The following is a 15457-nucleotide window of genomic DNA, read 5'->3' on the forward strand; positions in this document are numbered from 1 at the left end:
CATGTAAATTTTTAAATTTAACAGCCTTAATATAAGAATATGTGTATTTCTGTGCATGAGCATAGAGTGAAATTATTTTAAAACTATTCTTAAACATTTTATTTTATCCTTTTTGGCGTCAGTACCTCATAGCCCTAATGAAAATTTAAATATTTATAATTAATGCTCATTGAAATTTTTAAAAAGTCTTTATTTTACAAAGTCAATATATCTCAATCTAAAAAAAAAAAAATTTAATTGTCTTACTTGCCACTTTCCAGTATCATCTACTTAGTAATCAATTAATTCTATCAGATTCACCCTATGGTTTAGATGTTGAAAAATACTTTTAAGAATTATAGTAATTGAACTGACTGATGTGTTTCCAATATCTACTGTAGCTGTTAAAGTCAGTTTATCTACTGAATGTTTTAGATTAAGTTAAATCACAAAGGGCCTGTTTATCAAATTAGGTATCTAATATTGTCTAAGTTTGCTTAAGTGGGTTCATCTCTAAAAACACAAACAAAAACAACAAAAGCCTGTGAACATCCTATTCTAGAAATTTCATTCTGGATTTTTTTTTTTTTTTTTTTTTTGAGATGGAGTCTTGCTCTGTCACCCAGGCTGGAGTGCAATCTCAGCTCACTGCAACCTATGCCTCCTGGGTTCAAGTGATTCCCCTCCTCCCTCAGCTTCCCGAGAAGCTGGGATTATAGGCGCCTACCACTGTGCCCGGCAGATAATTTTTGTATTTTTAGTAGAGATGGGGTTTTGCCATATTGGCCAGGCTGGTTTTGAACTCCGGAACTCAGGTGATACACCTGCCTCGGCCTCCCAAAGTGCTGGGAGTACAGGTGTAAGCCACTGCTCCTGGCCCTCCACTCTGTTTTTCTTGTTTGTTTTTGATTTCCTCAATGCAAACATTAGTAGTTGCTGCTATTTCTATTAAATTAATATTTTTAAGACTTACAAGGCTTCAGTAAATACAATTCCCAATTGAAGACACAGAATGTTCCTTCTTGACATCATTTTATATTGTCTTTAATTTACTCGTGAGTTTTTAATATCCAGGGTTTTGCTTTATTTTTTTTCTCTTTTATATGCTTAATTTAAGCTCACAGATGGATTTGGTATAAGACATCACTCTAGATGGTTGACTTTTACAGATCAGGTACTGTTTCCCTAGCCTTATAATGAAATGTTTCAGAAATGGCCAAATTTTTGTTTTTAGGTTAACTCATCCATCACTAAACTACAGCTTTGGGTGAAGTCAGACACTTCAAAGTCCTTTAATGCAAATGTCTCCATACCTTGCACCAGCTGGGAAGGTGATGGGAAGAATGTCTTCCTACAGTGAAGACAAATAACATTTGCTTGATTGGCAAACACTTTTGCAATAAGGAGCGACAGACACTCTTGGTTAATTCCCTTCTCAGCCCAGTTGGATTGCCTGCCAGGCTACTGGCCGGATGCTGCTGAGATGAAAGATTCCAGTGGACAGGGTCATCATTTGAGTCAGGGGCTAAGGTGTTCGTTATACAAGTGCAGCTGCTTCTGCCTAGCTTAGTAAGCTCCCTGATGTAGCCATTCTCTCGTTTCCTGCCTTTAATTATAGATGAGTCCTAGCTTTTACTGAAATAGAGATAAATAAATGTGCAACAGGTGGAGAAAGAAAGATATGGGGGCAGTAGAATTAAAGAACATAAACAGAAGATGATTCAGAGATATTTCTACATAGAGAAAAAAATATCTAGAAACAATGTAGCTTGATCATTCTCCAGAACTTTCCTTTGCACTTACTAGCTATGGGATCTTAGGCAGGCAGTGAAGACTGGCTCTGTGTCTGGCACATGGAAGATGTGCAATAAATTGGCCCTTCCTACATATTCTCATGTTGGTTACAGATAACAGAGTAGCATGCTTTTATACTCACTGCAAAAAAAATCCTATGAAAGACAGCTCTGTGTGTGTACGTGCGTGCATGTTTGTGCACATGCTTGTATGTGCATGCATTTAAATGGAGTTACATTAAGGTCTTCACAGATCCAGCCCCAAAGGTGGTTAGAAATGGACCAGCTGTCATTATATATGCTTAGCATTTTTCTTTCTAGAGCCGTGCAAGTCTGAAAATGAGGGTAAGGAAACCTACAGAAGAAATGAATTAAAATAATACCTATCAAAATATTCTTTACATCTTTGATAATAGATACTTGTGGACTGATTTACTGAATGTTTAGTAGAGAAAGAAAGGGACAACTAAAGAAATATGAAGGCAAAGTTCAATCTAGCAGTGGCCCCAGTACTGGCTTTTCATATCTAAACTTTGATTCTGCATGAGGCGGCTGAGTGACAGCAAAGGGGCTGAAAATTTGAAGACCTGTGTCCTGCTGTGAGTTCCAATTTTGTATACCATGATCAGAAAAATAAAATCAAGTCCCAGCCCTGGCCCCAGTGTCTCACTCTACCTATCTCCAAAGCTGCAACCTGCTTTCTGCTTTTATGGCTTCTCCAGTTTCTTAAACTGGCTCTCCATCAAACTGGGAAGTAGACAGTGAAGTATTTCCTGTCTACTCACCTCCCTTGACTTGCAAAGTTCCTGACTACTCTTCCAATATCTTACCTCCCACCTAATCCTCTTTCCTTATTTTTCCCTGCTGTGTTTTGCTCTCTGCAAGCTTTCAATGAATCCCCACTGAGGTGATAACTGATAACCAAGGTGTTAACTGAAGTGTGAATTCTCCTAGGATTATTTAAACCTTGAAAGCAGGCTGTTTGAGGACCCAAATGTTGATGTATAGAGAAACTGACAGGAAGCTTTCCCTGTGGTTAATAACATCACAACATCACACCTATTATACTTTGATGCCTAGTCACTTAACCTAGAAGATGACAATGGCTTGAAGAGAAGCTTAAGGAGCTGTAGGAGCATGAGTGTGACTGAACCATACCAGGCCAACACAAACACACTGTAGACAGGTGCACTTTGCCTCTTTCCATTTCAGAATTTTAAACTTGCATTTTGCTGGTGAATCCTATTCTATCATCAGATCTGGAGTTTGAAACCCTATCAAAGCCTTTTCTCCCAAGATGCATTCAACTGTCATTATTTGTTTTTCAACAGATTTCACAACTTGGAGAAGTCCCTGTGGAGATGCAGTATGGGAAGCTGCCAGTGAAAGTCAGATGTGAAAACATGCTACGAATATTAGAGAGTCAGCCACAAAATAGATAGATATATTGGGGGGAAGGGATGTGGTATAAACATAAATATATGTGCTTCCAAAAATTTAAAGGTGACCATGTTGGGCTTAGATGGTGGCAATTACTAAGCTAAAATATATGGCAGATGCTGAAAGGGATGACTGTTAGAGCATCATTCCTCACCAAATATTTTCTGGCTAATAGCAACTTTTGTAAAGGTAAGTCACAAAGGTTCGAAGGTCATTTTTACTTTTAAAATTACTGACTTCTGTCAAGTATCAGTTTCTCATAGAAAGCAATTTCTGTGCTTTCCCTATTTGATTTAAATTTAGAAATAATGAGATTATAAACCATAATGAGATATTAAGAAGTAAGTATTTCAAATTTTGAGGTAGAGAGCTAAGGGTGAGAGTGTAGGAGGTGGAAGGACCAGAAGGTAAGAAAACGGTGATAGTGGAGGATGGACCACCACTAATACTGTCTTGATAAATGTAGTAAACAAGAATTTAAATATGTCAACTACATGGCAATGACCCTCTGTGGACAGGATAAAATAGATATCTTTGAAGAATTAGCATACATCTACATTCTTAAAGAGTTTTCTGACATTTGCTTGTGTCAGTCAGGGCTCCCATGAATTGCAGTAGTAAGTTCTATGCTTTTTCTCCATTCACCACAGTAGAAATGGGGGCAACTGAGAAAAATATCTTTTTTTCTAAGTTAAAAATAGTAATTTCTTTCTATTACATACATATTTCCTACCATACGTATTATGCATTCATTTGGAAATATTACATTAAAAAAGAAATTAATCTTAATCATTAATAGATTTATTAATATTAATAAGTTAATATTAACCATCATACAGTAAATGTACTTACATTTACTGTGTTACTGCATCAATCTAGTCTAAATTTCTAGTAGCCTCCAAACATTTAAGTGTACGGCTGCTATTCAAATATCTTAAGTTTGGAGGCTACTAGAAATTTTCAAAGGTCATAACTTTGGGAGATGTAGTTTTGGCTGAAATCTCTAATAATTCAAATAGTGATACAGAATATTATCGCAGTCTATTGGCTTGCAGCCATTTGTAGATTTACGTGAAATATTCACTTCCCCTGAATCCTCTAAATATGAGAGGTTCTCTGTATCCGATTCTCTCTACAGGGGGCTAATTACTGATTTCCTCCCAGTTTATTTAGAGTCTGTCGAAAAGACATGGAAAGCCAGTATTTTGTCATAAATGAACTGTGGAATACAAAATCGGGTTTTGGGCTTCAAAACTCTCTTCTGGTTTTGCAGGAGGGAGACAGTAGGCTTTAAAAGTTTCTGATTCAGGGTCTACATTGTAAAGTGCAGTTGCCAGGGAGTTTTTATAAAGAGAAAAATGAAGGTAGAGCATGTGGGAGACAGGGGTTTTCTCCAACGCCTTACCTGGTGATGCTTCTCTCTTTAAAAAATGAAAGAAAAAACAAAACAAGAAGCGGCCACCTTTAACACGAAACTTCGCTTTCGGTGATAATCCGGAATTTCACACAAACTTTAAATTTTCCGAAATTACAGCGCTCTCCCCAGACCTCCCGAGCATCCGGCACCGCCGGGGGGCGGAGCTGGGTGCCGGAGGCCCTCAGGGCGGGAAGCGCGGGGATTCGAGCCTGCAGACCCAGCAAGTTTTCCTCCGCACTGCTCCTCCTTTCCCGCGCCGGCCCGCGCGCCCGAGACTGTGGCAGAGCCGCCGCGAGAGCTGCGCGCCGTGTTCCTCCCGCGCGCGGGGTGGGCGGGCGGCTCCCACGCGGGCCCCTCGCAGGAGGGGGAGGGGGCGGAGCGGGTCCGGGTTCCCAGGCGCGCAGCCACCTCGTCCTCGGGTTCCGGCCGAGCGTCCCGCCGCGGCTCCCGCGCGAGGAAGGTGGGACGCGAGGGGGAGGAGGAGGAAGCGCGGGAGGGGGGGGGCGGGGGAGTGCGCGGAGCGCCGCGCGGGGCGGGCGGGCGCCGGGGAGGGAGCGGAGTGGACGGCGCCAAACGGCGGCGCGTGCGGCTCCGGAGCGCGGCGACTTGGCAGAGCCGGGCTGCGCTTCCGCGGGAGCGGCGGGCGCCGTGGGGCTCCCGACAAGGTGAGGTGCGGGGCAGTGCCGGGGCGCCCTGGCGGCGGGGCTGGGGCTGGGGCCGGGGCTCCGTCCTCACGCCACCTGCCTCCTCCCGGGGCTCCGTCCTCACCCTGCGCCCTCCTCCCGGGGCTCCTTCCTCACCCTGCGCCCTCCTCCCGGGGTCCGTCCTCACCCTGCGCCCTCCTCCCGGGGGTCCGTCCTCACCCTGCGCCCTCCTCCCGGGCTCCGTCCTCACCCTGCGCCCTCCTCCCGGGGCTCCCTCCTCACCCTGCGCCCTCCTCCCGGGGTCCGTCCTCACCCTGCGCCCTCCTCCCGGGGCTCCCTCCTCACCCTGCGCCCTCCTCCCGGGGGTCCGTCCTCACCCAGCGCCCTCCTCCCGGGGGTCCGTCCTCACCCTGCGCCCTCCTCCCGGGGCTCCCTCCTCACCCTGCGCCCTCCTCCCGGGGCTCCTTCCTCACCCTGCGCCCTCCTCCCGGGCTCCGTCCTCACCCGCCGCCCTCCTCCCGGGGTCCGTCCTCACCCTGCGCCCTCCTCCCGGGTCTTCGACCTCACCGGCCGCCCTCCTCCCGGGTCTGCTGCGCGTGAGCGCGGCGCCGTGGGGCGCAGCCTGCGGGGAGGGACGCGCGGCCTCGGCCGGTCTCCCCCGCGCCCGCCGCGGCTCGCCCAGCTCCCCGGGCCCGGCCTTGCCCCTCGCCGACGCTAACGCGCCCCGTGTCCCCCCAGATGCTGCGGGTCCCGGCCGTGCTGTGCGTGTGCGCCGCCGCCTGGTGCAGTCAGGCTCTGGCCGCCGCGGGGATCGCGGGCGGGGGGCGCTCGGACGGCGGCAATTTCCTGGATGACCAGCAGTGGCTCAGCACCGTCTCGCAGTACGACAAGGAAGCCGGGCGCTGGAACAAATTCCGAGACGTGAGTGCCGCGTGGGTGAGGGTGGGGGGCGGCTCCGGGCTCCGGGGCGCGCAGCTCGCGGCCTCTCCCGTCCGGTTCCCCGGCTGCGTCTCGGCGGCGCCGGGCTCGGGTCTCAATGGGTCCCGCTGGGTCCCGCCCCTCCTCCCGCACCGAGTTCGGGTTCCGCCCGCTCTCTCCGCGCGCTCCTTCCGCAGAGGCTGAAAGCGCGGCGCTCCCTCCGCAACTCCCAGGGGCGTCGCCAGCCTCGGAGCCAGTGCGCGGTGTCGCTGCGAAAGTCCCAGGGATCGATCCCTTCACTAATGATCCGTTAAGACATTTGAGGGAAGGTTCCTGAAAGCCACGCTCCGCTCTCCGCGGCCCCAGCAGGCGGCCCCAGCAGGCGCTCGTTGAACTGCTCCGGCGACCTAAAGGGTCGGCCAGGTTTACGCTTCGGCGTGACTTTAATACACAACACTTCGTAATGCACTTTAATTTCGCTTTATTCCAACATGGATCGGTGCCCTGAGGTCTTCGGGGAGTGGGTGCATGGGCGGGGGTCCGTGGCAGCATGAAGGGGTTAAACCGTAGACCCCCCCCCACCTCCTCCGTGGAGTTTTCACCACCGAGATTAAGGGAGAGCCAGGTTCAGAGCCCCTGAAGCCAGTCCTTAGTTTCCTCACTTGATGTGAGCTGAGCCGGGTGAGAGCCGCCCACGTGGAAGCCTTGAACTTTGGCAGTCCCGGGAAGAGGCCGCCCTGATGGTGGGTCCCCGCCCCCAGCCCGCTTGACCTGCAGCGGGACAGGTTCACAGGCACGTGGCGAGTCGTTCACGTGACACTGGAGGGAATTTCTCGTGGAGTCCATCTGCAGTGCACTGCCTGGAGATGATGGGTAACTTCTGCCATCAGCTCTGACTTGGGCACCACTGGGGAAAATGAACCGGAGCCTAAGCTAGCTCCATGCGGCCTCCCCTAACCCAGTCTCTCAGCCTCTCCAGGAGGTAGCTGACAGCCAAACCCAGCAGAGCCATTCCTGAAGAAACACTCATTCTTACTTTAACATTAGGTGTAGCCAGTTGATTGGGAATATTTAACAGAGAACTTTGCGTACATACTTGATGAACAAAGCTTAAGCATCATTTTATTGCTAAATAAATGCCCTTATAAAAGCATAACTTTTGCGTTATTTAAGTTTATACTTATATTGAGTACAAGGAAAGAGGCAAGCAAGTGAGATATTCCTACACCTAACGAAATTGGTTTATCATGCCCTCATTTGGCAAAAACGTTATTGAACATTTTATAAGTATTTGAACATTGTTTCACATTATGGCATTTCATTATCTAATGGCTGCTTGAAAATCTTTTAGAAATGAATTTTTGAAACCCCTCTCAACAATGGGATATGTCTAGTGGATACCGGTTGCATGCTGTTTTCTATTTTTTTTTTTCTTTTTGTTTGTTTCTTTGTTTAGCTCCGTTTGATAGTGATAAAATCAACTGCAAAAGATTCCTCAGTGGGAGAACTGTAGGAGTACTAATAACCTTCACCAGGAGCAGACATGAAAGCTTTCTTCTCTAAATTGTATTTTAAATTTTGAGTATTTTCGTATTCTCTTACTTTATTCAAATTAGTTTATTCAATTATTGAGTGAGTTGGACAGTTTGTGAATGTGTTTATGGAGACAAGCTGAGTTGTCTACTATAGAACAAAATATGCTAAAATTTATGCAATTTCTGTAGACAGTATTTTATTGCTATATCATTTTCAGATGTTCTTCTCTGATCTCAAGCAAAAAGTCCATCAAAATTGTACATAAATTTTCAAAAGGATTTACTGATACATTGTAAGCAAATATCTGTTTTGAAGTATATGCAATACCTAAAAATATAATACTGATGTATTGGAAAAACTTTCATCAGGTTTGAGTATTACCATTTTAATAAGACAGTTACATTTTTGTAAAGGACTTCTACAGGGCATGGAGCAGATAAACGCTATCATGTTTTACCCGTGAACCACCTGTTGCTTATTCTTAACATGATGAAATGTATGCTGACAGTGTGGTTTCTCAAATAATAGCTCAGAGTGCATATTACAGAATCCTTATCTAGAGCTTCCATCCCACCGCTATTTATGCATATTCTTTCCATTTTGGGGAATTATTAGCTTAATAATCTTTCCTGTAGCTTTCAGGATGTTATTTTTCAGTTCATTTGCAGCTGGAAGCACGTGGTGATAAGGCATTACTTGAAATATACTCGACTGAATGAATCTACCTTTTAATGTTCTGCATGAGCTTTGATAAATAGTGGATTTATGTACTCAGTTGATATGAGGGCAAAGAAACATGGAATTCTGAATGAACCTCTTCTTTGAGAAACAGTTTAACATTTGTGCCTTTTTCCCCATATTATTTGTGAGGTACATTTGTGCTTTTTCCCCCCATGTTATTTGTGAGGTACATTTGTGCTTTTTTCACTCCATATTAATTTATTTATTTAAAAAAAAGCCTTGGAAAGCATCAGCGTAATTGTTGCTGAGATTAATCCTTATTTTTTTTTCTTCCCAAGTGACTGTTTAACATAAGCAGCATTTGAAATACATTTGAAAACTATCTGAAATAATTTAAAAATATAATTTAGCATTATATTTAGATTGAATGATTTAGAAACGTTACTCTTTATTTTATATGTAATGTGTAAATATTTATTTATAAGAAAGCTTTAGGAGCAAAGGGCATGGATGGAGTTATGTGAGAGTAGGTGAGCATGAGAACCACTGTCATTGAGGCTCATTTTCTCGATTTCCCCAATATAAATGCTATAGAAGTAATGACAGCAAAGACAAGCTTACAGTGAGAAGGTGATAATGCAGAAGAAACCTCAAAGACTTTTGACTACTCTATGCTAGCAATGTCTGTTGAATAGTTTGTTACCTTTGTTGGCCTTTTGAAGGACCTTGGAATGTACCATGTTTAATGCTATAGATGTAAAGAGCTTTCACTATTTTGAAAGTTATTAATTTATTTGGTTATTAGTATCAAAATTCTGATAGACATTTTAATATCTATGTTTTATGAAAACATAAAAGTTTCACATAATCTAAAGATGCAGAAAAGTCAACACATTTAAACCTAAGTACAGTAAATAGGACCAGCATGCTTTACTTAGGTTATAATTATGTAATTTTTTAAAAATTGTACTTTAGTTTCTGGAGTACATGTGCAGATCATGCAGGATTGTTGCACAGGTACACACATGGCAATGTGGTTTGCTGCCTCCATCCGCCATCACCTATATCTGGCATTTCTCCCCATGTTATTCCTCCCTGACCTCTCCATATAACTCTCTCAACAATGGGATATATTCAGTAGATATACTGGTTCATGCTTTTTTGTTTTTTTTTTTTTTGATGAGGGGCCCTGTTGGGTAGTGATAAAATTAAGTACGCAAGATTCCTCCTTGGGAAAATTGCGGTAATACCATTATCTTTTCCCAGAGCTGGAGTAAAGGATTCATTAATCCCATTCTTGTGAATATATTAGGAGAATTGGAAATCAGGATCATTATGAGGAAACTGAATTATTAGCTCAGGTGGCTCATGTATTGCATATTTCAAACATATTTTATAGTTTAATTAAACCATACCCTTTATCATGTAATAAATGAGTGTGGAATTTGGAACCAATAAATTTATTAGTAATACATGGTATAACATTATCAAAATTATCCATTACTGATTTTACTGAAATACATGCAATTATTAGGGATGACAAACATAGAATATGAGAAGCTCTCAAATACTGTATTTTGGAACCAGAAAAAAGAGGAATGATGGCCATGCTAATTTTTACGTACATTATATAATAAAAACAGGATTGTGCCCTTTAATGGAAATTCAAATAGTTCTAGATTAAATTTGTTTTTCAATAGAAATACCTGGGGCCCATTTTGAACTTTTTGTTTTAAGGAATGTTTAGTGTTGCGAAAACCATAATAAACTTCAGTTTACATTTATTCCTTCAGTGATGTTTGATATCCTTCAGATATATTTAATGCAATAATAAGGTTCTACAATTTAACTTTACAAATTTAACCTTAATATAAGCTTAAGGACATGTAGAATATTGGAAAAATATAAAATACAGGCTGACGTGTCTCGGAGGCACTCAATATATGTTGACTTTTAAAAAATACCTGATTTGGGGCTGTTGAATAGTAAGTAGAACATTATAATTTTGTTTTCTTTTTATTCTCCTTTTTCATCTAAGGTGAAGTTCTTAAGTGTATGGATTATTTAAGAGATAATGGCTGATGGTGAGGGATATTTCCTGGCACTTAGTGGGCTACAGAGAAGTAAAGGTTCCCTAGAGTCTGTCAACTTCTACTGTTGTTAGAAAGTAAATACAACAATTGGTTTCTATGGCTATGCAAAATAAAGTATCCTACGGCTCTAGAGAACATTAAAATTCAAGCAATGAGAATCTTTAAGGAATGCTCTCTCGGTACATTTTTTAGGTTTATGATGTGCCCTGGTTGTATTTCTTGAGTCCCATGCGTACCCTTACCATTGAAGGATCCTTTTTTTCTGGCAACAAAGTTATGCTATTATACTTTTCAACAGCATGTATCAAAAATAAAATTAAACATTTATTAATAATTTGGATATATTTAATAAACTACTTTCTGCCTAAGAATGCTTTCTCAATAATGGAGATCCAATTCTTATGAAAATGTACATTTTCAGTGTTTCTCACTATGGAGCAATATTTGTAACCCTCGTAATAGTTACCTGTACTTCACTGTAGTTGAGAACACAGGCATTTCATGGGAATTCTTCACAGTTAATTGAGTGCATTATCATGAGTGTTCTTCTCTCTTTTGCTTTTATGGTGATTATGGGCACTATGTTTACTTAAAAGCTTGTGAATATAGTGTATCTATTTGCAGATAGAGTTGGTGAAGACTGTAGCATGCAGTAGTATTTTTATTGGACGATTATTCATACTGTTTAAGTCACGGGGAGATTTAATCGAGAGAGGCACTTGACCTCTTAAGAGAAGCAGTAGGCAACCTTTGACAATTCTGGGGCCAGTGAGTACAGCAGCAAAGAGCTAGGCTTGACAGCATCCTGAGTGTTGTTTCCGTCATCAGGATACCACGTAAGCCATGATCATAGTATCAATTCCACCCCCCTGTTTATTAAACCTGCTACTGCGACCACTATCATGCTTACCAGTCAGGATTTAAGTTTGGTTTTGTCATCAGTTGTCACATGATGAAAGAAGGCAGGTCAGAGAATGTCCACTCATCTGCTTGTTTCTGGAGGGAATCTTAGCTCTTGCTGGTATGACATTATCATACTCTGTCCGGAGCTGTGAATTGATCACAGAACTTTAGTCCATTTTCCATGGGTTATCCAAACAGAAATTAAAGAGGATAAAACAATACTTTTAACTCTCTGGCTCTCCTAACTTCCAGCGAATGATTAGAAAAGTGTAGCCAAGTATAAAACTGTAAGTAAGAGAAACAAATTACTCTGTGTATGTTACATATGTTTTATAAGTCTATGTAGATTCATGCATGAATGTATATCTGTTACATATATATGTGTGTATGTCAAGTTGATAACAGATTAATCAAAAAACAGAGGCAATTACATATTGTGCTATAAGTTGTTTTTGTATGCACCATATATGTGTGTAGTTATTATATATAACATGTTGAGTAGAACACCAATATCCGTCTACCCACCCCCAAAATGTTAAGACATGTTAAGTTTCTTTGTTTTTTGTTTTCTTTTCTTGGTTAGGTTTTGTGCATCTTATAACTTGAGAAGTTGATTTCATTTACTGTTACATGTGTGGACACAGTGTGCTTTTCTGTTTCTTACAGCTAGTCAGCTTGTTTGGGATTACATATTTAAACTTTTTAGCTAGATATACAAAAGGAACATCGTGTACTGCTATAAAGCATTTATTTTGCTACTCTGACAGTAAGACTTTGGGGTTGGATGCTTTTAGATCTTATGATTGTGACTCAGAGTGACATGTTCTTATACAACTTTAGTTTTCATGATCTGGGTCATAATTTTATCTCATTTTATGTACTTATTTTTAAAGGCTGATCTTTGACTTCTATAAACACTATCCAAGTTCTGTAAGCTCCTGGAGTAGTTATATGTCTTTTTTTCATTTCTGAAAATCATCTTTTCTCCCTTCTGCCTCTTCTAGTTTACAGATTTGGACACCCCATTAGACTGTGAACTCCTTACAGCTTCAGACTGTAGTCTCCTTTCCTCTCCACAGTCCTGTAATTCACCTGGCATTACCACAATAATTGTCTCAGAGTTATCACTAGAAAATATTTACTAAATGAGGGTACATTATATTCAAAACACATTACCAATTGAAACATCCTTACCTAAAGGTTTTTTAGAACTGTGTTGTCTTTTATTGGCCAGTTCCATTTCTGATCACCTCAAGCCTAGTTTTGTAATTTAAATAAAAATTCAATTTTTATAAAATGTAAAGTTATAGGTATTAAACCACTTAAGTCCTACAAGTTCCAAAATGTGTCAAAATAGAAATTCTGTGTCCAAACGGTCATGTTCAGTTTCAGAAGAGTCAACAGCAGGTGACATTAGCGTGCATCACAGTGCTCCCTCTCCCAATTTGTCCAATTCTTTTTCTGTGTTTCTCTTTGACAGCATAATTCTGTCACTCTGATATCTTTAAATAGTTTTGCTGCCTAATAGGTAATATCAAGCACTAGTATCTTCCCTTCTTCAACTTCAATTAATGGTTGTGTAGGTAAGTTCAGATACTTTACCAACAGTTCAGATTTATTTCTTTCATTTCCACCTGACTCAGCTGCCAATGCATTGGTTAGAGAGAGATTCAGTTCCTGTAGAAAGGAGACCCTGAATCAGAGTACCTGAGAAATTATAGAATTCTGCTGACCAAACATGAGACCATCAAGAAGTAGGTGTCCAGCCTGGGCTTCATGGTAACTCCCTTAAGCAAGCTTCTCTATTAATGGCCATTTCCAGTCTAGCAGGAGAGGTTTAAGAGAAAATCTAGGACAATCACTTTGTCCCAGAATTGAACTGAAAGTGATCACACATGATGTCTACTTGTATCCCACAGGCCTGAACTTAGTTACATATCAACACCTAGCTGCAAGGGACACAGGGAAATTTAATCTTTAATGGGAATGACTGAGCCTTAAAAGAAAGCAAGCAATACTCAGCACTAGGAGAAAATTTTGGTGACTGTGATACCTGGTGATGCTCTTTCAGTCATCTCAATAGCTCTTGAAGATATTCTCGGTCTTCACCCCTGTGTCCTCTGACGGGATTTTTTTTTTTTTTAATCATTGCCTGTCCATTGATTCCTTCCCTAATTAGTCTTTTGAATTCCATATTATCCCGTTATCCTCTTAGCCATTATGGACACGCTTGAGTAGTGCTGGTTGGGACAGAACTGACACTTAGTACATAAGGTTCTAGGTGTAGGAGTTTGGTGACAGGTAGTAGTGTGCTAATTTCTAAGAGGAAATTTTGAAGGTCGAAAACCAAAGAAGACTATCCAAAAAGTTACCATGTTAAGGAGAGCCTGCGTCTACTGACCAATGCTGTTTTCCTTTGGTGAAATCATTTAGCCTGTCTTCTGAGAAACTTCTTTTGAGCTATAGGTCTTCGGTGGTAGGTCTGGAATTCCTATGTTAAGGCATTAATGGTGATTGGTGGGAAATAATCAGAATTTACTTCTCACATCTCTTCATTAAAGAACAGGATACTCTCCTGCTGCTACTGCTGTATTTCCTCTGATTCAGAAAAAGGAAAGTGATTAACACAAACAACATTTGGCCGAAATAATACTAGAAGTGACAACCTTGCCAGGTTCATGCAACTCTTAGGCTCGAAAGCAAAGAAACCAGTCTTTTTGGTTCTAGTATCTCTGGGACGGTTAGGAAATAAAAACTGCAGCAAATCAGATTTGCCAGAATTCCCATACAGCCTTTAATCTTTAGAGTTTTTTTTCCCTTGACATAGGAGATTGCTGGCAATTAGAATGCTTGAGCTCCTTAACTGAATCATAAGCAGAGATGGTGAATTGGCCTATTTGTCTATCAGGTTTTGTTTTTTGGAGAGATCCTTGATTTTTTTTCCTTCTTCCTACTTGATAAATAAAAACTTTAATATTTTTTTTCATACATATTCATGGCATGATTATATTACAAGGGATAATTAATTTTGCTTAATATTTTATTATACATAAATTAATAATAATAATATAATTTACAGATATATAAGGTAAAAGGGTAGGTAAAAAGTCTTCATACAGTTATTTTTCCCTTGCAGTCATGTCATTTCTCCCAAAGGATTGATGCTTTCCCTAATATTCTTAAACCAGAAGTCATCTGGCCTTCAATTTTCTGCTCACAAGCTGATTCCTTTATCAAGAAAATAATGGTCTGAATCAGAAATATTGTGTCCCACCTCCAAATATATATTGCACATTTTTCGATTTAGAATTTAAGAATAATGACCTAATAAAATTTTTTATTCGATCCTTCAGTAATAGCATCATTAAATTTCATTAGTTCATTTATTGGTTTTAAAATCATCATGTTGAATAAATAATAATAATCTTAAGAATCTGTGTGAAGTTTCGTTTTTGTATGTGGCTTGTATGCTTTGAATATTTTTAAGCCATATTATGCTTATTGTCAAACAGATAATTAAATTCAGTATTCTTTTTTCATAACTGATTAGAAAAGTTATTGATTATTTAAATTATGCTATTTCAACATAGAAAATAAAATTTAAGTACCATTTTATTGCAGCAATCTGTAACTATATTTTTTTTTGTTAGGTTTGAACATTTGGTAGCTTGGTTAACTACTGACATAATTTAGAAAAGGCACTTACATTTGGTATACATAGCTATTTTACACACACAATCAAATAGCAAGTGGCATATACAAAAATTGCTTCTTTTTCCACAGCACTCCCCTAAGCTCTTTATTTGGATTTAGGAATGAACTACATGCTAATAATTTCTATTTTCAGATTATTATAGCATTTTGTCAATAAAATCATACCACATCTTTATCGATGTTTTTGAATACAAAAGGAAAAAATAAAGTATATTTAACTTTTCTATACTATTTTATCATGGATTCCTCTTTTTGCCTTATTTTATTTTCTGAAAATTCCAACTAAGTATGGTAATTATGTCTAAATAAAATATCGTTAGTAGTGTGCTAATGCACTAA

The 15457-nt window shown here is 40.6% G+C and overlaps 1 protein-coding gene across 2 annotated transcripts in view; it reads left to right on the forward strand.

Annotated features, from left to right (window-relative positions):
* The first annotated feature begins 5002 nt into the window (after positions 1 to 5002).
* SPOCK3 (SPARC (osteonectin), cwcv and kazal like domains proteoglycan 3) overlaps positions 5003 to 15457 on the forward strand; it is a 563457-nt gene continuing 553002 nt past the window's right edge. The window contains exons 1-2 of one of the 2 annotated variants that reach the window (XM_039479200.2): positions 5003 to 5089; positions 6012 to 6194. In XM_039479200.2, coding sequence (XP_039335134.1) covers positions 6012 to 6194 — 183 coding nt within the window. In that variant the 5' untranslated portion in view covers positions 5003 to 5089. Of the gene's footprint in view, positions 5090 to 5168; positions 5295 to 6011; positions 6195 to 15457 lie in introns of those variants that run through there. The other variant, XM_074397009.1, reaches the window with a different exon arrangement.

Source organism: Saimiri boliviensis, chromosome 3, assembly GCF_048565385.1.
Source record: "Saimiri boliviensis isolate mSaiBol1 chromosome 3, mSaiBol1.pri, whole genome shotgun sequence".
NCBI classification, from domain to species: domain Eukaryota; kingdom Metazoa; phylum Chordata; class Mammalia; order Primates; family Cebidae; genus Saimiri; species Saimiri boliviensis.